The sequence below is a fragment of the Capronia coronata genome (genome assembly GCF_000585585.1).
Source record: "Capronia coronata CBS 617.96 chromosome Unknown acBCG-supercont1.1, whole genome shotgun sequence".
NCBI lineage: Eukaryota > Fungi > Ascomycota > Eurotiomycetes > Chaetothyriales > Herpotrichiellaceae > Capronia > Capronia coronata.
The window spans coordinates 1,577,020-1,600,951 of NW_006912893.1; the positions used below are offsets into that span (position 1 = coordinate 1,577,020).

General features: G+C 52.9%; 9 protein-coding genes across 9 annotated transcripts; 3 read left to right on the top strand and 6 right to left on the bottom strand.

The window, feature by feature from the left end:
• Positions 1-957: 957 nt before the first annotated feature.
• A1O1_00561 (uncharacterized protein) lies at positions 958-2,709 on the bottom strand (the record flags this gene model as incomplete). Its single annotated transcript, XM_007721479.1, has 1 exon — positions 958-2,709. One exon carries the CDS (start codon positions 2,707-2,709, stop codon positions 958-960), a length of 1,752 nt encoding a protein of 583 aa, XP_007719669.1.
• A 2,455-nt stretch (positions 2,710-5,164) lies between these two features.
• Positions 5,165-6,409, top strand: A1O1_00562 (uncharacterized protein; the record flags this gene model as incomplete). The annotated part of the gene is made up of 1 exon (XM_007721480.1): positions 5,165-6,409. The coding sequence occupies one exon, from the start codon at positions 5,165-5,167 to the stop codon at positions 6,407-6,409; it is 1,245 nt and encodes a 414-aa protein (XP_007719670.1).
• Positions 6,410-6,518: 109 nt separating this feature from the next.
• Positions 6,519-7,388, bottom strand: A1O1_00563 (uncharacterized protein; the record flags this gene model as incomplete). The annotated part of the gene is made up of 1 exon (XM_007721481.1): positions 6,519-7,388. One exon carries the CDS (start codon positions 7,386-7,388, stop codon positions 6,519-6,521), a length of 870 nt encoding a protein of 289 aa, XP_007719671.1.
• A 711-nt stretch (positions 7,389-8,099) lies between these two features.
• A1O1_00564 (uncharacterized protein) lies at positions 8,100-10,836 on the top strand (the record flags this gene model as incomplete). The annotated part of the gene is made up of 3 exons (XM_007721482.1): positions 8,100-8,106; positions 8,178-8,737; positions 8,788-10,836. The coding sequence occupies 3 exons, from the start codon at positions 8,100-8,102 to the stop codon at positions 10,834-10,836; spliced, it is 2,616 nt and encodes an 871-aa protein (XP_007719672.1).
• Positions 10,837-11,528: 692 nt separating this feature from the next.
• Positions 11,529-13,025, bottom strand: A1O1_00565 (uncharacterized protein; the record flags this gene model as incomplete). Its single annotated transcript, XM_007721483.1, has 1 exon — positions 11,529-13,025. The coding sequence occupies one exon, from the start codon at positions 13,023-13,025 to the stop codon at positions 11,529-11,531; it is 1,497 nt and encodes a 498-aa protein (XP_007719673.1).
• Positions 13,026-13,967: 942 nt separating this feature from the next.
• Positions 13,968-14,938, top strand: A1O1_00567 (proteasome subunit alpha type-4; the record flags this gene model as incomplete). Its single annotated transcript, XM_007721484.1, has 4 exons — positions 13,968-13,991; positions 14,050-14,234; positions 14,309-14,727; positions 14,811-14,938. 4 exons carry the CDS (start codon positions 13,968-13,970, stop codon positions 14,936-14,938), a joined length of 756 nt encoding a protein of 251 aa, XP_007719674.1.
• A 2,763-nt stretch (positions 14,939-17,701) lies between these two features.
• Positions 17,702-18,436, bottom strand: A1O1_00568 (uncharacterized protein; the record flags this gene model as incomplete). Its single annotated transcript, XM_007721485.1, has 1 exon — positions 17,702-18,436. One exon carries the CDS (start codon positions 18,434-18,436, stop codon positions 17,702-17,704), a length of 735 nt encoding a protein of 244 aa, XP_007719675.1.
• A 2,173-nt stretch (positions 18,437-20,609) lies between these two features.
• On the bottom strand, positions 20,610-21,728 carry A1O1_00569 (uncharacterized protein; the record flags this gene model as incomplete). The annotated part of the gene is made up of 1 exon (XM_007721486.1): positions 20,610-21,728. The coding sequence occupies one exon, from the start codon at positions 21,726-21,728 to the stop codon at positions 20,610-20,612; it is 1,119 nt and encodes a 372-aa protein (XP_007719676.1).
• An 880-nt stretch (positions 21,729-22,608) lies between these two features.
• Positions 22,609-23,856, bottom strand: A1O1_00570 (uncharacterized protein; the record flags this gene model as incomplete). Its single annotated transcript, XM_007721487.1, has 2 exons — positions 22,609-23,251; positions 23,303-23,856. 2 exons carry the CDS (start codon positions 23,854-23,856, stop codon positions 22,609-22,611), a joined length of 1,197 nt encoding a protein of 398 aa, XP_007719677.1.
• Positions 23,857-23,932: the final 76 nt, after the last annotated feature.

A 23,932-nucleotide genomic window follows, 5' to 3' on the forward strand; every position in this document is an offset into this window, starting at 1 on the left:
GAGGGGCAGATGGTCAGCCTGACACACCAGCACCCAGTAACAATGAATGAATGACCAGGCCGTGCTGAACTGGGCGCAGTTACTAGTTGGAACTCACATCGGCCGTTTCCGTTTGCGAGAAGATGCAACCCTGGAGTCGAGTCGAGGAGACGGATCAACGAGATGATGAAGTAGACTCGACGAATCAGATGGTGATGGCGACGACGGAGAACAAAAGTACTTCCCCAACTGCAACTCTTGTTGAAGCTCTAGTTTGTTCCCCGTCCCTTTCCCCTGTCCCCTGTCCCTGTACTTCCTAACGTGATTCTAGGCGGATCCGAACGGCGGCTTGCGGCAGACGGCTGAAGGACGCTCGCTCCCTTATCATTGATACTGTGCATTGAATCAGTCTCGCTGTGTCACAATAGCTTAAGATGACCATGGAGATGGCCAACTTGACAAGTGGTTTCACATTCCTGATAGACATCTGATGTAACATCGTATTTGATGATCAAGCTACAGGTCACCCGCCACATGTCAGGTCTTTCTGAGACTGGAATTGATTGTTGAGGGTTTCATTACGGACGACTGGTCACAGTCAAGCCCCCGTCAATCACTGAACTGGACCCTCGTTCTCCGGCTCCTGTAAGGCCCCCAGCCAGTCAATGCGAGCAAATGCATCCGTCGTGTCTCGCCCTCCACCAGGAATGGCCGAGGTAATGTGGTTTGACTCTTTCCCGAGATCCCTGTGCCATACCGACTGTGAACCTGTTTGGACTATGTTCTCCGGTGAAGCGTGTCCCATTAATGCTCCCCATGCAACAAAATTTACCTGCCCACCATGACTCTCAATAACACGTAACAACATGGAATATGGTCCTGGAAACGTCGTGATCCCGCTCGAACGCAGCACAAGAAAATGGCATAATGAATGCAGACAGTGCTTCGGCACCGAGACACCGAAGAAACCCTGTCCATTCATCTGGTCGATAAATGCTCTCCGGCATCGTATACCTCCCTGCTGTCCCAGATTCGTCGTATCAGAGCTTCCTCGGGTGAGAGCCCATCCTGCTCGTCGATTTGGTTCTCATCTGGGCTTCCGTGGGATGGCGTGATTTCAATGTCATCGTGGCTGTTCTGGCGCTGGAAATGGACCCGGCCTCCTCGAAACTTGCTGCTGGGGTGCGATGCGAGCGGCGATGACTTCGCGTCCTCGAGGCTGCGACTTACGCCGGCCTTTGTGTGGCCATGCCCGTGAGGCATACTCAGTTCACGACGACTTTGAGGCCGGTTTTTAGTAGTGCCGCCTGGCGGCATCACACCGATATCTGACGGGAGAAGGTTGATCTCCTTGAGTCTGGTCATACTCTCGATAATGGGGCTCCGGAATCTTCGCACAACCAGCAGATGCCTGACTGCGGTCTCATAATCTTGCTTCACGGCTTTGACCTCTCCTGCCAAAGATCGGTTGCGGCTTCTAGAGCTTTGCCGACTTTGCAACGATGTGGTGGAACCCATGGGAAGACCCATGCCCGTCGCCGGTGGTGTTGTCGGCGTGGCCGCACCAGCGCGTAGCATTTCTCTTCGTTGAAGCTCGAGTCTCTGTTGCGTCCGAGAGGGATTTTGTGGCATTCGTGCCTTGTGGATCGTCTTGGTCTTCTCCAGCGATTCTGACGGTTGAGGTTTGTAGTTGGCGAGGAAGTTCGAAGGGGAATCTTCATCTGAGCCGTCCGCCATCTGCTGAAGTGAGGTGCTGGGTGTGTCGGCTGGTAGAAAGCGCGAAACACCGCCATCAACGGAGGAGGCTGCAGCCCCGGGGCCTGAGGCGGATCCTGAACTGGTTGGAGTGATATTCACCGATGATGCATCGGCATGGGAGATATGGGTGAAGGATTTCGTTGACTCGCTTCGCATAATCTGGCTTGGGCCAACATGGGCAGACACCGTAGACATTGCGGGAGGGGCGCGGGATGCTCGAGGGTTTTGGTGGAGCAACGCAGGGTTGGACGGAAGTTCGGATGGCGATATACCGGAGTCTCTCCTCAGATCAGGGGCTGATCGGTTGTTGTTCTTGAGCGACGGCGGAGGGGGAGAGGATGTCTTATGGGGATGAACCTTATCGGACATTGCGGCCCTTCCAGGTATCCGTTCGCCATTTGGCGTAGATGCCCGGTTTGGAGTGGAAGTCTTCGAACTGTTGCGTGTGAGCTCCGGTGATTGTGTCGTCGAATCTTCCCATTCCGCTTCCTCTTCTTCATCATCCGACGACCGGTCCCCAAGTTGGAATACTCCCTCCTTCTTGCCCTTACCCTTAGGTTTCGGTGCCGGGGCAAGCCCAATCTTCTTCAATGCCGGATGTGACAGATTTCGAGCCAGCGCATTGGCCGACTGATTCTTTCGCAGGTTCCCGTAAGAAGTGTTCTTCGGCAACGTCACATGGGAGCTATTCCGTTTGACCAGGGCTGCTCGCGGGCTATGTGGCGGTGTGGTGCCTCCCGATCTCTTCCTCTGATGGTGGTGGTCAGTAGTGATATTGGCGGTCGAATGAACTTTTCCCAATTTCACAAGACCCTTTCCATGTGACACGTTCCTAGAGTGCCGATTGACAACATGAGGACGATGGGCCTTATAGCCCGTAGTTTGTTTCCCGGACGACGAGAGAGAATGTGTCGAGGACGTTCGTTCGTTAAGCGACGGTCGTTTGAGCGGGGAGGGCGATGCGGAAGGCATTCTGTCAAGGAAGGACTTCAGGAGGGTATGAAGAGGCAGATGAAAGTTAGACTGTCGTCTAAGATAAATGTTCGGAATAGACGGGCATTGTCAGGTTCAGCAAGCCCGCACAGAAGACACTTGACATGAGATGAAGGAAAGCGCAGCTCATTGCTGGCCAGCACGGTTTGCAGTGTCGCAACCGCAGTCACAGTCGCATCTGGCCCGAACTTGAAGGCGAACTGCGCATCCTAATTTGGGAGCTCCACACGTGACAAATTGGGACCCAATACGTACTACAACTCCAATCAACCTTGCTTCAACTCATCCCTGGACATCACGAACATCTACAGATGAAAGGCAATAGCACATGTTGGTATTGGTTGATCTAGGTACCATACTGCGACACGGTGTTCACACAGCTAGGCGCTGCAGACAGTGCTCTACCATTCGAAATGTCGAGTCGAAACAAGCGCACCCACTGCACCCTCGTTGGACCTACTACTCCAGTCATAGGAACTCACAGAAATCAATGCCCTTCAAGTTATGCTGTGCCACCCGCCTTATCGGTCCAATATCGTCCTCTCTTTTGTTGACAGGCGAAAGATGCATCGTTGGCAAGGCTTTGAAAGAACACTGGGTGACAAGGATATGGCCCTGACCTGCCATGATTGTCTCTGCAGCAGAAACGCAAGTGATGTCGGGCACACACAAAGTACGTTACAGACGATGCTCATCCACTGCTATCAAGCATTGAAGGTAAATGTGTGTTGTACTGCCGGCTGGTTGAAAAGATCCAACGTCCGGGGAACAGCCCAAACACTAATCATAGTAGCTACCCAGGCGGTCAACAAGCCATGCTGTAGTAGATCGTTCGCAAGCACATGTGCATGTGTGAGGTCCGAAATACGGAGACATAGCGTCTTGAAGGGAGCACGTGAGGCATTGGTAGTCCTATACAGTGATTCGCGAGCTAGCCTGTGGTGTGAATACGGTCGGGATAACGAAGAGGCATAAGGCGAGATCGGTTGAAGTAGCTACGCACTGCACTGTAATAATAGTAGCAAAGGGATACATGTGCCAGTGTTATTCCCCTAACAAACGTGGGCTTGATGAATTATTTCTTGTACACAGTATTAGTATATCTGGTATACGGGTGCCTGAGTACTAGTACCTGCCCTGGTATGAAACCCTCGCCGCAAGTCGGAGCGGAAAGCCTGCGATCCGATCACGTTACTTTTAGCTTCCGTGTTGGCAAGTACCATACATTCGCTTACTAATCCTTGTGAGTGGGCGTGGGCGCAGGCACGTACCTAACGTACGTACTCTGTAGTACTATACGAGTACAGCCTGGCTGTTCAGGGTTCAACCACTCTACCACTCTGCCACTCTCCCTGCGATCTTCCCCGACGAGAGTTCCCGCCCGTCAGTGCTTCCCGCCTCGCCTCAGTTATTGATTCATGATTGACGGCGCCATCACGATTGAGGAGCAATGGCCCATCAATACAGCGGAGTCTCCACCGTCCTGATTGGTATCTGATTGCACCATCCGTTGGTGCACCGACTCATCCTCCTCATCGCGTCAGCCATCGCCGCGCACCGACTGTGCTAGCCTCGTCCGATTCCAAGACTCGATTCGCCTCTGGCCTGCCCATCGGTGTCCCCTCAAAGATGAAGTGAGTGAGGTGGCAATAATCGATCTGCATCTCGTTTGCGCACAGCACCATACTCCGTGCCTGACAGTCTCACAGGATGGAAGCCTGACGGTCTCTTATCTGGCGGTCTGGTCTCGAGCCTTTTCCGGCCTGTCCTATTGTGCAGGGTCCTGGCCTCATGCACAACCTTATCTCACCTCATTATTTCGACTATTCTGGAGCTAGGCAAACGCGTTCTCGGCGTCCTCCTTTCGAATCCACAGTTCCCGCAGTCCGCTCTTGTTTCATCCCAATCGTCGACCCTTGCCAGATATGCGCCGGTTTGGCGGTAACGCTACCTCCGAAGTCCCAGTCTTCTCGAATTCCAGCCCATATCGAGGTCCATCCCCCCGGTCACTTTTCTCCTCCGGCCTTCGAACCGACACCATGATCAAGCCAACTTCCACAAAATTCACCCTTTCCCTTTGCTCTTCCTTGACTTCATTTCTCAAGGTATAGGCCGGTTCTTCGTACGAATCATTCGACGACACTTTGCTCCAGCCGTTGATTGCTTACGAAGAAAAAGTCTATGGCGTCATGTCGTTGATATTCGGGACGTTCCAGGGCGGCCATTTTATTCCCTGCCATCTGATCGAGGAACCACGATCCAGCTTCTCATAAACAGTCGCGTCCTGAGATCCTACCGACGACGATCGGTTCACAGATCACTCGTTCACTATCTGGCGAGATTGTCAGAAGAAGCCCTCGTACCGGCCATTCACAGTGCACTATCAAATTGGGCATACTTCCATTGGCGTTTTATCCTCAATCATCAGTGCAAAATGGCTTTCACACGCCAGGTTGCATTTCCAACACCGCTTACGCCCTCAATGCCCCTGCCTGGTCCCGTTCCAGAGCAGATCGAGTCATTACCAATAACGCCGCCCGACATTTCGGACTGCTTTGGGGAGAAGGACGTTAAACCTGACAGCCGAGCCATCAGGAAGGCCTTGCATGTGCTCGCAACCGAAAGATTGGCCCTTTCCCACCTTGAACACCTCTACACGACTTCGCAGCATATTCAAGACTCTCTTCTGAGGGCCATCGCTCACATTATCCATTCCGAGTCTCGGCATGGGAAAACCATCTTTACGGGGGTGGGCAAGTCGGGCCATATTGCGAAGAAACTAGTGGCAACATTTGTGTCGTTGGGCATTCACGCACAATTTTTGCATCCCATCGAGGCCTTGCATGGCGATCTTGGAGTCATTCGTCCGAATGATACCATAGTCATGATCACCTTTTCCGGAAAAACACCCGAACTTCTATCTCTGCTTCCGCACCTCAACCCTGCCGTACCCTTGGTCGCGATGACTGCGCATCTCAACCCGAGCACATGCCCTGTTCTCTCGCACCCGACCAGATCCGGTTCCTTTGACGTTCTCTTACCCACGGTCATACCTGAATCCGAGATCGCATCCTTCGGAGTGTCCGCGCCGACGACATCCACAACAATTACCCTCGCATTGGGGGACAGCTTAGCGCTGGCCGTTGCCGAAGAACTGCATTCATCTTCTGGGCTTCAGACGCCCGCCATTTTCGCCGCGAACCATCCTGGAGGGGCTATCGGCGCCGCCATGAAGCCTTCACCGCCAGAAATCCCCCGGATGTCTGACGTGGCAACGAAAGTGTCCGAGGTGCCCATTGCCGTGGGACGACCTGGCAACACGCTGATGGGCCTGGATCTTCTTGTGACTGCTGTGCGGTCACCCCGTGGATATGTTCGAACGTCTGCAAATCATATTGTTGGACCTCGGCGGATTCAAAATCTACAGGACCCTGGCCTGCCGATCTCGGAGCTGGAGGACCAATTCGGCAAAATCGTAGTTGAAAAAGGTGATTGGATTTCCGTACTCAGCACCACCACAGTTGATGAGTGTAGGCAATGGATTCGCCAGATGCGGGAAGAGGGCACCGGGCGAGGCAAGGAATTTCTTCGGCGAGGAACCCTGCTCGGCATTGTCGAGCGTAACGAGGTCACAGGCATCGTCGAGATAGAGGATGTGCTGGGTGAAGATTTGTTTTGACAGCGTTGATTTTGCTTGCTTCGAAGACGCTTGGATTGACGAGATGAACAACCGCAAAGGACGGCTGGCTGTAACCGTGTACTTGGCCCCTTCATGGATTGAATGACTATCATGCGTACCAGTCATCTTCTTCTTCTTCTTCTTCAGCATCGTCTTCTTCATTATCGTTGTCAGGCACATCCGCGACCTGCGGAGTGACCCCATCGCCGATTCCGTTGACACTTTTCGCATGGTCGCTTTGACCAGTGTCTCTTCCTGCGAGCACAGCATGTTTCAGAGCATCCCTCTTTTCTCGAAGTCTGCGGACACGCTCTTCCATCTCCTCCATAACCTCGAACTCGTCTTCCAGCCTTCTTTCCTCGTCTTCCTTCTCCGCGTCTGCGTCGACTTCCAATTTCCTTCGTCCGTCTTCAGCTGCCTGTGCCTCCATCTGTGCTGCAGTGACTGGTGCCGCGATTATCGTGTGAGAGACGTAATCGGCCGGCGCGGCCTTTAGGGGAGCAACCTCCGCCTCGAAGGCAGCCCACTCAGCCTCGTCCACAGTCGGGCTCTTAGCAGATGTGCCTTGTACGGAGGGCGCATCTTTGGGACCACCCTCTAGGGGAGTGTCATCTTCGCCTGGCTGGTCCGAGTCTTCGAGCTCTGTCTGGGCCTGTCGGTCTTCTGCATGTGTGCCCACACTCTCCGGCCGCGATTTCGGCTTCTTTCTCGCATCTGTGTCAGCCTCATCGTGCTCCTCTGGTGCCTCATCCACATCTTCAAGCTTCCTCTTGACACCTTTGTTTGTAGTATTCTCCTGACTAGCCTGGGCATTTTTTCGGTGATTGGCACTTCTGAGATGACCTTCCCACAGTGTTTCGGACTTGACGTTCAGATTGCATAGTGTACATATGAGTCCGGTTTTGGTGTAGGAGAGGTGAGGATGAGAGATTCGTCGTGACTGCCGCTCCGCAGCGAGAAGAGCACGGACATCAGCCATACTGGATCCGGTGCGTTGGCTGATGGTGAGAAAGCACAGGAGAGCAAATAGATTCGCAGGAATGTCCAACGCGTCTTTGGTGAACCGGACGCTCGATCCTGAAAAGCAGTATCAGACTGCACTGGGTATGGAGAGTCACGTGTATTTTCTGCGCCGATGACGATGTGCCGTCTGCATTGTGCCGGTGGTCTACAGAGCTGTTGGTACCTCTAGGTAGGTAGTACTAGTATCTCATTCTGCCACTAAAAGTTATTATCGTGTACAGTGTATAATGGGCCAATCCCCACCTCACCTCATCGTACCAGCAGGCTTCGGCAGACCTTCCTCTAATTCGCCAGATCGTCATCTCCGCTATTCTCAGGCTTGGCGTCTCCCAGCTGTCAGTGTGAAGTTGGACCTCTTCTCCCGCATCAACTGCGCTGCGCTGATTGTCGCCGTTCGATATTTCCATCAATTCCAAGCGCGTGTGCCTTCGCTACATCACGCCCTATTCGATCGGAGGCTCGCGCAGTTTCGAGCAGGCAGGATTTGGGGCTATTGAGTTTCAACTCCAGAAGTGCGCCTTCAGGCGCATTCGTTTCCGTGGTCTCGTGAACAAACACGCTCGCCTCCTCCACCTGTTGTAGATCGCGACCATAGACGTGATTTGTGACAAGCGCCCACGCTCTACGTGTGTGTCTAGTAGTATTACACGCCTTACTCTTTATCAACATGGCTGGTAAGCAGTCACCCATAAGCGCACCACATGCGGCGCGACATATCGCAGTACGTTATGCTGACTCGTGGCAGACGAACCTCGACGCTCCGGTCGCGCCACCAAGGGCCAGTACACCAAAGATCGCGATATACTCGAAGATGTACCTGCGAAGAAGAAAGGCAAAGGAAAAGGCGGCAAAGCGAAAACAACCGACCAGGAGGAAGAAGGGGACGAAATCATACGTTGTGTATGCGGCACATACGAGGAGGAAGAAGATGTCCCTCGAGCTATGATCTGCTGCGACACTTGCTCAGCATGGCAGCATAACAGTTGTATGGGTCTTCCGGAGGACTACGAAGCTGACTCGTACTTTTGCGAACAATGCAAACCCGGAAACCACAAGGCGCTGTTGCAAGCTATTACGAGAGGAGAAAAGCCATGGGAAGAAGCAGCCAGGCAAAGAAGGGCAGCTGTGGAGGCAGAAAAGGCAAAGAAGAGAGGCGGCAGAAAAGGTCGAAAATCAGGAGGCCCTCGGACCAGTGAAGTGACCTCTCACGCGTCGCCCGAGGCAGAAGAGACGACGCCGCAGGCTCCTGCAACTGGACAGAAGCGCAAGCTTGAAGGCTCCCCCAGTGTTATATCCGAGATCAAGGTATGTTACTTGTTCAGACAGCATCTGACACAGGACTGACATTGCGACAGAACAAAAAGGCTCGAGCGACACCTGCGGCGGAAACCAATGGCGCCAAAGCCACAACTCCTGCCCGCAAACCCAGTCAGTCCGAAGGACCCTCGAGGCAGGCATCAATATCAGAGTCGGTGTCGGGCGTTGCGTTGGATGCGACGGAACTCAACAACACTGCGCGAAAGCATGCGGCCTCCACCTTGATCAAGCTCATAGATCAACAAATCAAAGATGCTGTGAGCGAAAAGGAGTATGCTATTCCCGCGGGCTCGACGCAAGTTGACATCGCGAATCGCCTTGGTTTGGCTCTCGAGCATGCGCTGTATCAGGTCCAGGCTGGTGGCAACGGCGACCCGAATGATGCCTACAAAAACCAGCTACGGTCGATAACCTTCAACGTCAAGAAGAACCATGCACTAAGACTACGACTACTCAAGGGCGAGCTTGCCCCACATACACTCGCGGCAATGGATCCGAAGGACATGGCTAGTGAAGAATTGAAACGTAAGGACGCGGCCATTGTGAAGGAGCTGGAGAAGCAACACACCATCATCGAAGACCAGGGACCTCGAATTCGGCGGACACACAAGGGGGAAGAGTACGTGGACGAATCGAGGCAGGTTGCGGCCGAGTCTGCGACTTCGAATGCACCTGTCAAGAAACCCAGCCTTGCAGAAGGAGATACGGAGATGAAGAGTCCTGTGGTGGAGAGCCCTCGAGAGACGACAGGCAGTTCTGGCAAAGGAGCCACGCCGGCGAAAACCAAAGCAACCGCGGATCCTGCGAGAAGACAGTCCTCTGCCAACTTCGATATAGACAAAGTATGGTCTAATGTCCAGGGTTCCCCGGATGCCGAAGGCCAGCGGTTTGGCGAACTTCCCCGGCAATCACCCGGTCTGCCCATTCAAGAACCCGTGGGGCCCGGCGCCAAGGCAGATGCGGATATTGATGAACTTCTCAAGGATGAGGATGCCGAATCGCCTCCATACTCGCCCAAGGAAACTTCAGAAGCGGACGGGGTCGTGTGGAGGGGAACGGTCAACGGCGGCAGTCTGGGTAGATTCCACGCTGTAGCCAAGTATGCAGCTGGAGCCACTCCGGATTGTGACACTCTGCGGATGACCTACGACCAACTGATCCCGCCGGACATCGCCATAGGAGGGCGAATTCAACCTCTGCGCGCGGACGAATATCTCTGCGGTCTCGAGTACAGCAACTCGTCAGATCTGGTTATTGTCTGGATGCCCGAGCCACAGAACTCACATGACCAAGAACAATTTGACCGACTGTTCCGGTACTTCAAGGCCAAAGATCGATTTGGAGTTGGCATTCAGCATCAGAATCCGGCCATCAAAGACATCTATCTCATCCCCCTGGACGTCGGTCAGGAACTACCTACCTTTGTTAAGAAGCTCGAAACGGATTTCCCAGACCCTGCACGCGAGCGCATGCTTCTGATTCCCATCGTTATTAAGAACAGCGAGTTGCCTCACAACATGACGGCCGCGGTGCTGGAGGGATCTGTGCCGAGTCCATCGACGAGGGGTTCTCTGGTCGCGCAGACCCCGATCACACCGCACGATGGCAGCTTCGAACTTTCTCAGCCCGGCGCATATTCCCAGTCGCCCGTGCCTGGTCAATATGGCGGCGTCAACGGCGGTCTTCAAATGGTGCCACCGCAACCTCATCCACACCCTAGTCTGACACCACAATCCCATCATCCTCCTACGTTCTCGACATCAACCGCTGCTGGCTCACCGTACCCACCCCAGCAGCACCAACAGCAGCACCAACAGCAGCACCAACCGCCACAGTCAGTGGCCATGGTCAACGCACAGAAAGTCCTAGGGCCTCTGGCGGGCAGTCCTGCTGTGGTCCAACTCTGCTCACAAGTTCCTGGAGCCGGCGAGAACGAGTTCAAAGTCGTCAAAGAGTGTCTGGAGAAGAACCCAGAGGCTGGAAACAGTCTGGAAGTGTTGACCGGGATGCTACAGCATTTCACGAACGCTGCTAGTGGTGCTAATGCCAACGCCAATCCTGCCGGTGATGGCGCTGGAGGACAGTAACAGTGAGTAACAAGGGGCAAGAAATGAGTCTCGGAACCGACCCGTGTGACGAACCTTCTGCTACCCTCATCGGGGGTTGGATATTGTTTCTGTCAAGGGAGGATCGGTTGGGTGGTGATGCTTGTTGATGTATCAAGTGCTCTTTGTGGCAAGAGAAACGATACGGCGGAGAGCTGTGAGGATTAGCAAGTGCTCAAGGCACAGAGCCTACGGATGTTTGTGTCGATGGACCCTTCAATAGGAGGACAGCAGCGCGTTTCAGTGCAACCTTGTGGTCCGGCTGTCATGGCCGTCCATGTGCTTGTCTGTGTTGTAAGAGCAAATAGTGAACTGTGAGCAGAGAGACAGGCTCCAGGCTGGAATCCTGCTTGAGCGAGTTGAATTGCAGAGCTAGGTAGCGAGCTATTCATGCTTCAATCACTGGCGGCGGTGATGGTCCAATACTGGATTCTGCCCCTCGTCACTCTTATTAATTCGACAAGTCTGCATCGCTTGCTTGTTCCAAGTTGCAAGCCATTCGTACAGTCTCGAACATAAAGATTAGACAGGATGAATAGGATCCATGTCGGGACAATAGCCCCATGCTTGGTTTCTTTTGCTAGATAGCCACGTTCTTCTGGTCGTCTCCTATTCAATTGTCTCTTAGGGATACCAGCCTAGGGAGATAGGTCTTATATGCTGAATGGCAAGCATCACTGCGTCTCTAGAAACGTTCTGACCAGCTCATCTCTCCTCCCTTCGTCAAGTGTATAGAACCTCAGATCCCTTAACACACTGTCCGGCAAGTCGTGTAGGTCCATACCTCTCTTCAGCAGTGCCTTATCCACGCCTTTGAGCAACGCCACCAGATCTTTCCGCCGCTCTGCTTCGCCGGTCTTCAATTTCGCGACGAACTCGCGATACAGCTTCTCCCGGTCCTTCTCCGGCATAGCGACGTCCCGCAATTCCGGTTCTTTCTTGAACTTACGCTTGAACTCCGGCCAGTAGAGCTTGGGCGTGGCGTGGCGCTGCAGGAAGCGCAGGTATTCGACTTTCGGGTCGCGCGCTTTCTTCTCAGACTCTTTGCGCGCTTGGAGTTCGACGATGCGATCCTTCGACCACGCGACAAACGCTTCTTTGCGGCTCGTGGTGTTGGGCAATGCTACCCAACGTGGGTCTTCGACGATGGCGAGGTCTTCGATCAGCCTCTCAAACGTCGAGTACGGCGAGATGCCGCAATCGTCGAGCAAGGAGCGGAAAAGGGCGATGTTGTCGCTCGCAGTGAGCGGGAGGCCTTGATCTTCTTCTCCGTGTCCTTCCCCGTCGGCATTCACCTCTCCTGCGGCGTCGTCGCCGTAGTCTTCCTCCATCTGGGCTAGCTGCCATGCTATGTCGTCTTCGTCGAACTCGACGGGGCCCGCTGGTGCTGAGGGAGACCCTGCTGCGCCCCCGGGTTCCTGGGACAGGCGAGGCCGTTTGTTGGGCGAGCCAGGGCCCTCTTCCTCGTCGTCGGTAACCTCGATCTCCTCATACGAGTCGCTGTCGTACTCTCCTTGTCCGTGACCATTAGCCGGCGCGGAGGGTTGTCGTTCAGCAGAGGCTGCTGGTGTCGGTGCGCTGTCTTTGCTTTGTGTTTGCGATCCTGTAGCACCCTCCTCCTGAGTCTGAGGTTGTTCCTGGGGTTGACTTTCCGCCTTCTTCTTTGCCTCCCACTCAAGTCTGTCCATCTCGATCACAGCCATCATGACGTCTTGGGGGAATTTCCACAAACTCTGTTTCGTCTCGGTGTTGTGCACAAATCTCCTTCCCAGCTTCGTCTTGACCAGTACCCATGACGCGCAGTTGGGTATCGCTGCCTTCGACTTTGGCCTGTCACCTTGGTTGCCTCTGCGGCGAGCATGGTCCTGATAGCTTCTTCCACCTGTAAAATGACCAGGTCCGACGCCTGGTCCTAGTGTAGCGCTGGTGCTCTTGTGGAACGCATCCATCGCCTGCATGGATGCGCGCAGCACATGGTCGGGTTCCGTCGCGCCATAGTCAATTTGTAGAGGCTCGTCGGAGGGCGCAGTAGGCCGACTGTAGGTGGATTGTTTCGTGGCGGCATTGTAGTAATATGTATGACCCGTCGGGGCTTTGTGTTCGGTCCAACCTGCTGGGAGAGGAGAGTCCGTAGCGGACTGACCCGCGGTACGATATGTGGATTTCAACATGATGACCAGAGTGAAACTTATAGGACACTCTCACTACCTCCAGTAGTGAGAGCACAGCGACGAGTTGACTGCAAGTTGAAGCACGCACTGCAGTTGCAGCTCTGGGCCAGTATCAGTCACCTAGGACTTGGAGGACTTCGGCGTGGCAAGACTTATATAGTACTACATACATAGTACTAGTAGCACGAGAGGTTATCATACTTCTATTATTCTATCCATAGGATGGTGTCAATCTATTCGCTAGTAAATTAGAGTAACGCTAAATAAGGCTAGGGTATATAGCACTAGCCAAATCCACAATTAGCACGACTCATTCGCTGGATATATGGAAAACTTCCGAAATTTCTCTCAACAACGATCTGGGTTTCCAGCGTTCGAACAGGTCGGATGGTGTAGTTGGTTCATCACATCTCCTTAACACGGAGAAGGTCCTGGGTTCGAACCCCAGTCTGATCATTTCATTAACCATTTCTTTTTTGAGATTGACAACTCGACTCTTATGATCGGGGTTGTGTTGTTTTGGGTTTCTTTAAATTTTTGTCTCCAACTGAAATGACTGCTAGGCCACCAGCACGATGGGGTTCCCGCCCGCGTTGCTTTCTGTGGTATAACACCGTACAATCTTATGGGATAACGCTGCCTTTAGATCAGTGTGTGGCCGAGGATCAAGATAGAGCAGCACCATCTGAGTCCCAAACGGGCGAGATTGGAGCTGCTTTTACAATTCATCTTAAGATACAGCTGATTGGATCAAAGAAACAGACGACGCGTGAAGGCCGTGCCTGAACTGAAGTGGTTGAATCCAACTACGTACTGAATTGTTCCCTCCGCACCCAATCTACATCCATTCGACAACTGCTTGCCTTTCCTCGTACCTTTTCTTCATCTGTTTCGTCTCACGCATTCCGTGACCTTCCCTGAACCTCGAAATAAACGGTCACAATGTCTCGCAGATACGACTCCAGAGTAAGTCTTGTTGCCAGTGCTACAACGCATGATCAACCGCTGAACCAGAGGTGCATAGACAACCATCTTCTCCCCCGAAGGCCGGTTATATCAGGTCGAATACGCCCTTGAAGCCATCTCGCATGCCGGCACAGCTCTGGGGATATTAGCACAGGATGGCATTGTTTTGGCTGCGGAGCGAAAAGTGACGAGCAAACTGCTCGAACAGGATACGTCGGCGGAGAAGCTCTACATCTTGAACGAGTAAGCTTCCCGTTTGTCACAGCAGGCTTCAGGCCTGGCTCTTTGCGGCCACAGAAGCTGACATCTGTTTCCAGCAATATGATCTGCGCCGTCGCTGGCATGACGGCCGACGCCAACATCCTGATCAACTACGCCCGACAAGCCGCGCAACGGTATCTGCTGACGTACAATGAAGACATCCCCTGCGAACAATTGGTGCGACGACTGTGTGATCTGAAACAAGGCTACACACAGCATGGTGGTCTGCGACCCTTTGGCGTTTCCTTCATCTATGCAGGCTGGGACCCTCAACGCCAGTTTCAATTATACCAAAGCAATCCTTCGGGGAACTATGGTGGGTGGAAGGCCACGAGTGTGGGAGCAAACAATGCCAGTGCGCAAAGTCTGCTCAAGCAAGATTACAAAGAAGATTGCGATTTGAAGGAGGCATGTGGAACGGCGGTCAAGGTGTTGAGTAAGACGATGGATTCGACAAAGTTGAGCAGTGAAAAGAGTAAGTTCTACAACACCTGGGCGAACCACAACTTGTATCAGGATCTTACGTGGACAAGACACTAATACGTTTGGTGCAAACAGTCGAGTTCGCGACCGTCGGTAAGACGAAAGACGGCAAAATCTACCACCACCTGTGGTCCGGCGACGAGATCATGACGTTGCTGAAAGAGCACGGCCTCGCCAAAGAAGAGGAGGCCGAGACTGGTTAGAACTTCCAACCCGATTACTCCTATGGCTCAGGCAACTGGGTTTGTTCGATATGTCATGGGGATGGAGAATCCAGACAGATTGCGAGAGGAAGGGGGGACCGAAACCTTTGCAATGTAAATCAGACAAGGAATGGCATAGCACCGGCGTTTACGGTTGCAGGGCATGGAGAAGTACGATCGAAAAGACTTCAGAACCTATCATTTCACTCCAGATGCCGGGTTCTTTCTGTTTTCTGTTTGACCATGGAGCCTGATTCTCAAAGATCGGCTCTACTTCGCCGAGACCTTTTTCAAGTCCGTTCCCAATCTAACGGGTGATAACGTGGCCTCTGATGCAAAGACCGCTTGGGGCCAGACATGCTCCTTTGATGTCAGCCTGCCTTTGAACCTATGCCTGGCTTCTCGTCGGCCTCTCCACCGTTACATGACTGAATTCTTTCACTCTTCCGCGCCGCCTGGCTCCTTTAATCATCTTGTTTTGCTCTACCTGAAAACTCATGTCCCGCTATCTACGCATGCCGTGTCCATAATTCGACGTCGAGGCTGACGTAGACCTCAAAATCCTCACCACCCGACACTAGCACCTGATCCCTTGGTCGCCGGTGTCCCGTGTCTCGAGGTCTCAACGCTCGGCAGGGCGGGAACAATCTGTTCTTGTCGTAGGCAAATCCTCAATGGAAAAGCATGGAAAGAGTGACGCAAATATACACGGATCGAGTCAGTCTAACATTGCATACACGAAGGCTGAAGAAGCCATGGTGGCCGGAAGAGAAACATCAGGCATACGTATACCTCGCGCCTACTAACATGGTCAATTCAAGGACAGGTCACAGTATCTATGTTGCCTTGAGTACCCGGGTAGGATGAGGTCAGCTTGCATGCCTTAGGTATGCATTACGTGCAGCATACCTAGCATTCGTAGAAAGCTAAGCTACCTACCTAGGTAGCCAGGTGAACCGGTGAGGCCAGCAGGCAGGCAGATAAAAAGATGGACACCTGAGTCGCCTGCAGATTGGACTTCAAGTTACGCAATCCATGCATCGCATTCCAGTGGTCTAAGTAGATGTTATGATGAGCCTCTTCACCGTCAACACGAGATATGAGGGTCTAATGGTCTCGAGACATGAAGAGAGGATTTACTGATCCTGCATGAGCTCGTATACATACCTTGTACACAGCCTCAGCCGGTGTGCATAGTGGCATCTTTCGCATCCTGCAGCTCGGAAAAGGAACCCGATTAGGTCTGTCGAACCCGAGACTTGGAGAATTTATCTTAGGAATGAGCATTGGGAACTGTCTGAGTCGTGTTCACCTTCAGCTGAACAAGGAACACGAGGAGAGAGAAAACAAGGTTTATACGAGTTCGAGTTTCCCCCTGTGTTTAGATCTGCGGCTCAATCTCGACAAGGTAGTAGGTACAAGTAGTAACAAATGATACGAAGGGCCAGAACTTTGTACGGTAGCAGGGTAGGGTCAACTTGACGGGAAGTATGCGTGAAGCAATATAGACAGATAGATACGACCATGCATGCGAAGAGGGTACAAACTCGACCGGGAATATCTTATATGCGCGAGGAACTTTCGAGCGCAACAAAAACAGAACTGATAGCATACACTGCAGAGGAATGTTGATCGTGTGATCGTGATCGAGGTTGTCTGGGGTCTTTGAACAATCGATCCTAGTACTGTTCATGTAGAGGTAAGTAAAAGGTATAAGGGAGAGATACTCTGTAGACAGCATTGACAGGCCCCTGCAGGAGTCTCAGCCTTGCGCTCAGCCTTGCAGCCGTTTGTGTGATCAGTTCAGGCGACCCGCCCAAATCCTCACACCCTCCCAAAATCTAGGTTCCCTCGGTTGGCATGTTATGTTTCACCACAGCGAACGGGGCGGAAACATCTGATATGTATCGTGATGGACTACCCCGGAGATGTTGGTTTCACTGCCTCGAGAGTTCTAGTCTCTTTCATGATCCCAATCTCCAGTCTTCCTGGCCAGGGTCAGTGCCAGTCCTTGATCCAACCGAGCCTTGCTCTGCCCTAGTGGTCTGCATCTGACTTGCTTTGGGTTTGGATCTGCAATGCTTTGGTATTGAATTTGAATTGTATCTACCTATTCTATTCTCAATCTGCATACACAGGTAACAAGTGTTACAATGTGGACAGATATGTCGCTATACTGTAGCATCGCAGATCTCCATCTCAGGTACAAGACGACTGGGACGAGCGGGTCCCACAAGGCATCTGTTCTCTCCTTCTCTCTCGTTTTTGATATTGCAGGACTTAACAATATCCACAGACACGCACGCACGCATGGTAAGCAGGACTGCAAGGGATGGAAAGTCAAGATCCAGACGCGAGTGACTGTGTCTTCCATGAGCCTGAGCCATTGCTGATCATAGCAGTCGAACCCAAAATATTCGAACGTAGAGTCCACGTCGACCGCGCTCCATCGCATGTTGTGACCACATCCTCAGCTGGACTGGGTTGTTGCAAGTCGAGCTCTCCTTTGCATCGGGTCGTTGCTGGACCACCCAGTTTGTGGTATCCTCGCTCAAGGCTTATTGTAGATACCTGCTTCAAGCCAAACATCCTTTGTGATGCTAGGCCACCCAAGAGGGATCATGTGCCGTGGTCGATGTTTTGTTTTGTTTTGTTGTGGTGGTGATGTGGTGGTGTTGTTTTGTTGATGTCATAAGTGTACATTCCAGTCATTCTTGCTGCCGTTCTAATCACATGATAAAGTTTCCCAACACCAAATGCTCATCACCGTCTCGAACGTCGTCGCGGAGGTTCGGCGACAATGACAATCGGTTGTTCCTCGTACCGTTGCCGCTGCTCCTTTTCGATTTCGTCCCTGTGGTACAAGCTTCCTCTCCTCTCCATGTAGCTGACAGGCCTTGTTTGACGTTCTGGCCTAGACCGGTCGTTAACCTGGTCATGGTGGACCCGTTCCCTCCTCTCACGACGAGCGGAGGCTGGGATGATCTCAACCATATCGACGTCATCCTGGCGATAGCGCCTCTCTCTTGGGTGGTCCTCAATGGGATACTCCCGCCTCCGTTCTGTCTGTGGTGAGTGATAGGACGAAGGCCGTTCGGGCCTTGCCACCCTCTCTGGCCTTTCGCTGTCCACCGCGTGCGTGACCACCACCGGTCTAGGATTACGCTGCTCGAAGGCCTTGACGAGGTTGCTGATGACCTCAAAGCCAACCGGAATCTCAATCTGGACACGGTCCCCTCCCCAGCGGTCAACGACTGAGAAGGGCTTCCCGCCTTTGGAGTAGACGTATTTGGCAACATCTCTGGCCAGGGCCTTTCCTTTGTGGCAGAGTGGGATGTCCTTCCTGTATGCCAGGTAAGGGTCTTTGCAGATACTGCACCTGGAAGCATGTTTGGCAAAATGAGCCATAACCGAATATTCTTCGTCCCTCGCCGGCCGGATGGAGTTGACCTCCGTCGCGAAGCCGACGACGCGCTGGCTCGTGGCTCCTCGAGCCATTGTCTCAATGGGAGTTGATGGAGAGCTGATGACAGGGGTAGAAGTGGTGGAATGAACCAACGATGGGGTGGGGATTGGGATTGGACTGTATGTCCTTGGTGCCGGCGCACGAGTGACGGTGATGTACTCGTAGGCGGGAGTCAATGGGTCAGAAGCACGAGACTTCGTGGAATAATAGTAGTAGGTGACGGAACGTGGAGTCGACAGCGTGACGACTTGTGTCGAGGTTGGGTTGAGGGTGTAGGCAGTCCGGATGGACGGCGACGACGGGTGTGTTTGGGCAGTGAGTGAGAGTGAGGGATGTAAGACTGATTGAACACTTGGAAGCTTTGGATATAGATGCAATGTGAGTAGAAGAAAAAACAAGAATCAATGGATAGATTGAGGGGGGTTTGCGAGGAGTTATAGCCTTGAGGTGGGAAAAGGCCAATGGAGAGTAGGACACAAAGGCGCATTTGCTGGTGAATGGAGGGACATTTGGATCAAGGGGATTTTGGTTGGATGCCTGGACCAGGGCCAGAATCATTATACTGCATCAGGAAGGGCGATGACGGCCATGGGACCAAATCGCCAGGCTGCCATCGACCTGGATATGGTAGAAGAGAGCGTGTACGTGCGTTGAAGTGACTGTAAACGGGCCCAGGGTGAGTCAGAGACAGATGGAAGTCAATGGGGACAGAACAGGCAGTGCCCCGTCGGCGCCCTGGTTGTTCCGACGGGAGTGGACACCGATGACTGACACGAAGTCGAGAGACCATGTGGCCAGCGTGTAAAGTATGTTTGAGAAGAGAAAAGAGAGAAACAGAAATGAACACGAGGAGACGAGGGACCGAAAGGGGGCCAAAAGGGAAATGGCGAGGATGGTGATAGAGGAGGAAGAAGGATGAAGCTACAGTGAGCTGGTGCTACTATAGTGGTGGTAGTATTGTGGTTGTTGCTAATGACATTAGTAGTGATACTAAAGCAGTAGTCCGCTTCAACAGTGGCGGTGAACTACTCCAACGTGACTGCGCCCCATTAAAAGAGGTATAGCTAAATGTTTAGTTAATCTGCTTATACGAGGTCTGGTTGGTCTGTGGGGGCTGAGGTGGGCCTAAAGAGTGCGGGGACACTTTCTGTTGGCTGTTTCTTCACCGGTCGAGATAGTGTTACTGTAACATACAACAATCCCATTCTTCCAACCCTGAGGGTGCCTAGAGTTTGGTATTGAACTGTACAGTTTAGCCTTATGGAGGCTGAGACTGCGCCTCCACTGGCTGCCAGTGGCACCGATAAGATACAAAACTACCTATGGGTACCTACGAGATAGGTAGTCGGTACCTGGGTACCACCCGTTAGTACCTGGGATCTTCATGGGACCGTCTAAATGTGCCGTAAGAATTCCACTCTGTATGAACCTACAATTGACTAGGTACACCACACTGCAGTAGGTACGTAAGATAGGTAGATTCTTTCTCTCTCACCCCGCTGGTACTTCTGTAAATGTCCTACAAAGATTCCAATCGACAGCAGCGACGAGGTTGATGTACTAGTACATCAGCTGATGCTGGAGATTGCGTAAGGCAGGTACCAAATCCACCAGTTCTCTATCCCTCCTCCTTCGCATCCCACCGCTCTATACTGGACTCATCCTCTCCCCTCCTCTGCTACACGAGGCCGATGCTGCTCGACATCCCACCCTCGACGCCTTTCAACGCCAATCCATCATCGGATCCCACTTCCCGAGCGCTGCTCGTAAGCCTAGCAATCAATCGATCCGTCCTCCACAAACTCCGAGCAGTCTTCTCCACTACGGCCGAAACTGGACGTATCCTCTTCTTCTTGTGCCTGCGTTCCCCAGCGCCTTGCTGTGCAACACTGCCTCGCCTACGCAATTCTGTCCACTTTCCTCTCAGAACGTTGAATCTAGCTGTGTATCATCGTATTATTCACTCTAATGCCGCCATCCATTGCCAACTACAATCCCGATAAGTCACACGCAGTCATTTCTGCTCCGTTCCGACATACCTCATCGGAACAGTCAACCCGTTGGCTGGAAACAAGGTCCTGGCTGCAGAAAGCGCAGTTGTTGACACACCCAGCCTCCTTCAGCTACAAGATGCGACCAACTCGAGTATACGAGAAAAACACGAGACACACCTCGCGAACAGCTCCTCATGCCTCAAGTTCTCATTTATTCACCCACGACAACCACAACCTTTCCCCTTGCATGTTTGGTTTTCAGCCGTTCAATTGCCTTCGGAGCGTCCTCCATGCGAAAGACCTCGTCCTTGACCGCCCTGATTTTCCCTTCACGCATCCACTGCCCCATCTCTGCCAGTTGTGTAGCATCTCCGTAGCAACCTAGGAAGTGAAATTTGCGCTTGCCGCCGCCCAAGAAGCCTGGCCACAAGGACTTGCTCGCCATATCCAGCCCGGTGCGCCATGACATTTCTGCACCGACTTGAACATATGTCGCCTCGGGCGTCGTATATTCATGGCAGTGCCAGTACAACGCAGCATGTGAGCCAACGTTGTCCACAATCAGGTCAAACTTGCCTGGTCCCGGCTGGTGTGATGCATTCCCAGAAGTGGAAGCCGAGGTAGACCCAGCCCTCTTCCTCAAAGCCTCGACGACATCCTCGTTTGTGTAATCAACCACCTCATCCGCACCCAGCGACTTGCACAGCTCCGCATTGGGTCCGGAACAGCTCGTGACCACATAACATCCCAGCGCCTTTGCGATCTGAATGCCCCAGGACCCCGTGCCGCCGCTGCCTCCATTGATGAACACTCTGCTACCTTCTCCTCTCTTCACGTAGGGCGCGATGCACTGATACGCCGTGAGTCCGGCAGTGCCCACGCACGCAACATCCTGAGCGCTGACGCCCTCGGGCACCACCGCCAACACCTGCCTCCGTGCCACCGTAAATTCGGCCAGTGTCCCAAACTGCGTGGGTGTATCGAGCCGGCCAAAGACCATAGTGGATGGTTCCAATGCTGATGCCGGGTCTCCCCCTTCACCATGTCCAGTAGCAGGAGGGGCGACTATTTTCCCTGAAAAATCCAGCCCCGGCGACGCAGGCTTCTTGATCGCCAACCGTCCTACCACGGGCAGCTCGGGGAACTTGTAGTCGATCGGGTTGAGCGACATCGCTAGAACCTGGACCAGCACTTTATCGCCGCCCAGCGCTTTGGCATCGTGAGGCGGTAGCGGCGCAGCGTTGTTCAATGTCAAGTTCTTCTCCAGCCCGCCGTGCGTCTGGCTGTATTGCCACGCACGCATGCTTGACGGGATTTGCGGAGACGCCATGTCTGGGGTTGACTCGATCGTCACCGTGGGTTGTGATAGGGTTCGGGAGGGTTGTATGGCGTTGTTTAAGACTGTTGTTTCTCAAGACGTTGTTGATATTTGAACACTGGCACCTAACAGTCCATCCAATATAGACTGAGCCTTCTTTTCACTATACCTTCGAGGAGTCCTGACTGTCCAGCCACAGCAGCCTGGTGATGGTATTCGTAAGCAGAATCAGTTCTCTCTGGTTCCGTCGAAGACAAGTGGTGTGCTGCGTGGTCCACAGATACACGGTTCACTATACTACTACTCGAACGGATGCTGCACGCAGGTGCTAGAGTGTCTTGGCTCTTGGAAACAAATACTACTACATGTAGTAGTAGTAATTACTAGAAGTAAGTAGCTGACAAGAGTGTTCATTTTGATGTATCTTGTAGGTAGAATTTGGAGCCAGAGGACAGTTGTGTAGACCCTTGTCCATGTCGTCACCATCTGGTGCACGGCTTCCCATCGTCAATTGTCCAGAGAGTCCAGTGAAGAGGCCATTGTAGGAGCACTTGTTCCGATGCTCTGCGCGACTTGAACTGCAGGGTATGAGAGACTGTTGAACAATGTTCGAGGTGATGATCTGGTCATACGCGGCTACAATCTACCAACTGACTGTTGAGTATCTCCAGTCCGACGTCGCTGCTGTCCGGTCCGCAGCACTCACTACAAAGTGCTCCACGGTACCAGCCCCCGGAATTCGACGCGAAATGGCACATGAGAGGCCGATTATTGCGGCAGTGGAGAGCCAGGTTTCACGAGCATGAAGGTAAGCATGAAGGTCGGACTAGTATAGCCCTAAAAGGATACCGTGTCGATACGTCTATCCGGCGAGGCCTGCTGCTCCGCTTCTTCAATGCTTTTTCGCAAGCAATGCCGCACACTCATGGATCATGACGTCCACATCTGGATTCTTCAAATACTTTTCTGTATAGTCACGCAACTTGGGCATCTTGAGGTAATCGCTCAAATCGATCTGCTCTTTCTCCGTGGGTGCGTTGAATCGAAAATAGCCAGTAGGCCGGTCTGGCCGACGCCGGTTGCGCTGGCGCATGTTTCGCTCAAAATCCCGGTGCTTGGCCTCGGTGTTGGTGACGAAGGCAACTGTCTTGGATACAGTATTGAAGAATCTGGCCACAAACCGTCCAGGAGGCTTCTTATTGGGGTCATAGTCGGGGTGAGTGGTTCCCAAGCTCACAATGCATCTGATATGTGGAGACTGATGTTCACGAGCAACCAGATCATATCTGTTGTCCCAGACTTGGTCGATTGGATTGTTGTTGAGAAGTCCGCCATCCCAAAAGTTCAGACCCTGGATGTTGACCTGTTTCAGGTAGGTTGGGGCGGCCGAGGTCGCCCGTGCGGCTTCTTTGATGCTAATGGCATTGAAATTGAGGTCCTTAGCCCCAGCGGAGACAGGGAGAGGTGCAAATGGAGGATCGTAGTTGCGCAGGAGAATACTCTCTCCTTTGTCGGCGAGCGTGGCACACATGAACCTGTCGAGTCAGCACTGAACCAACCATTGTGCCACACTGCTGGACGCTTACATTTGACCTTGGCTGTCCTTGACGAGCGCGGCGTCCCCTTTCCGTGCCTTGTCGTCGTCATCGAGGGGAAATGCCCCGACGACTGTGTCGATGGCCTTCTCCAATGGCTTGTGGGAGAATTGAGATTGGCCCGTCAACATCTTGAACTTGATCCAAAGATCGCCCACATGCTTTCCGAGCCGACCAAGCCGGTACAGAGAGACCGGGCCTATTCTGGGGCTGAATACTTCTTTGGCCAGGTCGTGGTATTGACCAATGACCTCGCTACACTTCATGTGAAGTCGAAATAGCATGAGTGCGATGAGTCCTCCAGTACTTGTGCCTGCTGCAAGGTCAAAATAATCCACAGGTCTTCTCTCGTCTGTGTCAAGAGGTCTGCCCTCTACTGCTGCTGTCTCATTTTCAATGTCCCGTACCCGATCCATGACTTTCTTGAGGATGATCATGCTCGATATGCCTTTGACGCCACCGCCATCAAACGACAATAGGTTGTATGCGCCCTCAAATCCTGCCTGAGGACCGGGCAAGACCGGTGCACTTGCATCCGTCGACATGCCTGTCCAAGCTTGTCGGGTTGTGCTCAGGTTTGCTTCAGAGTTGTAACAATTCCACCTGTTTGCTTCGTTCCTG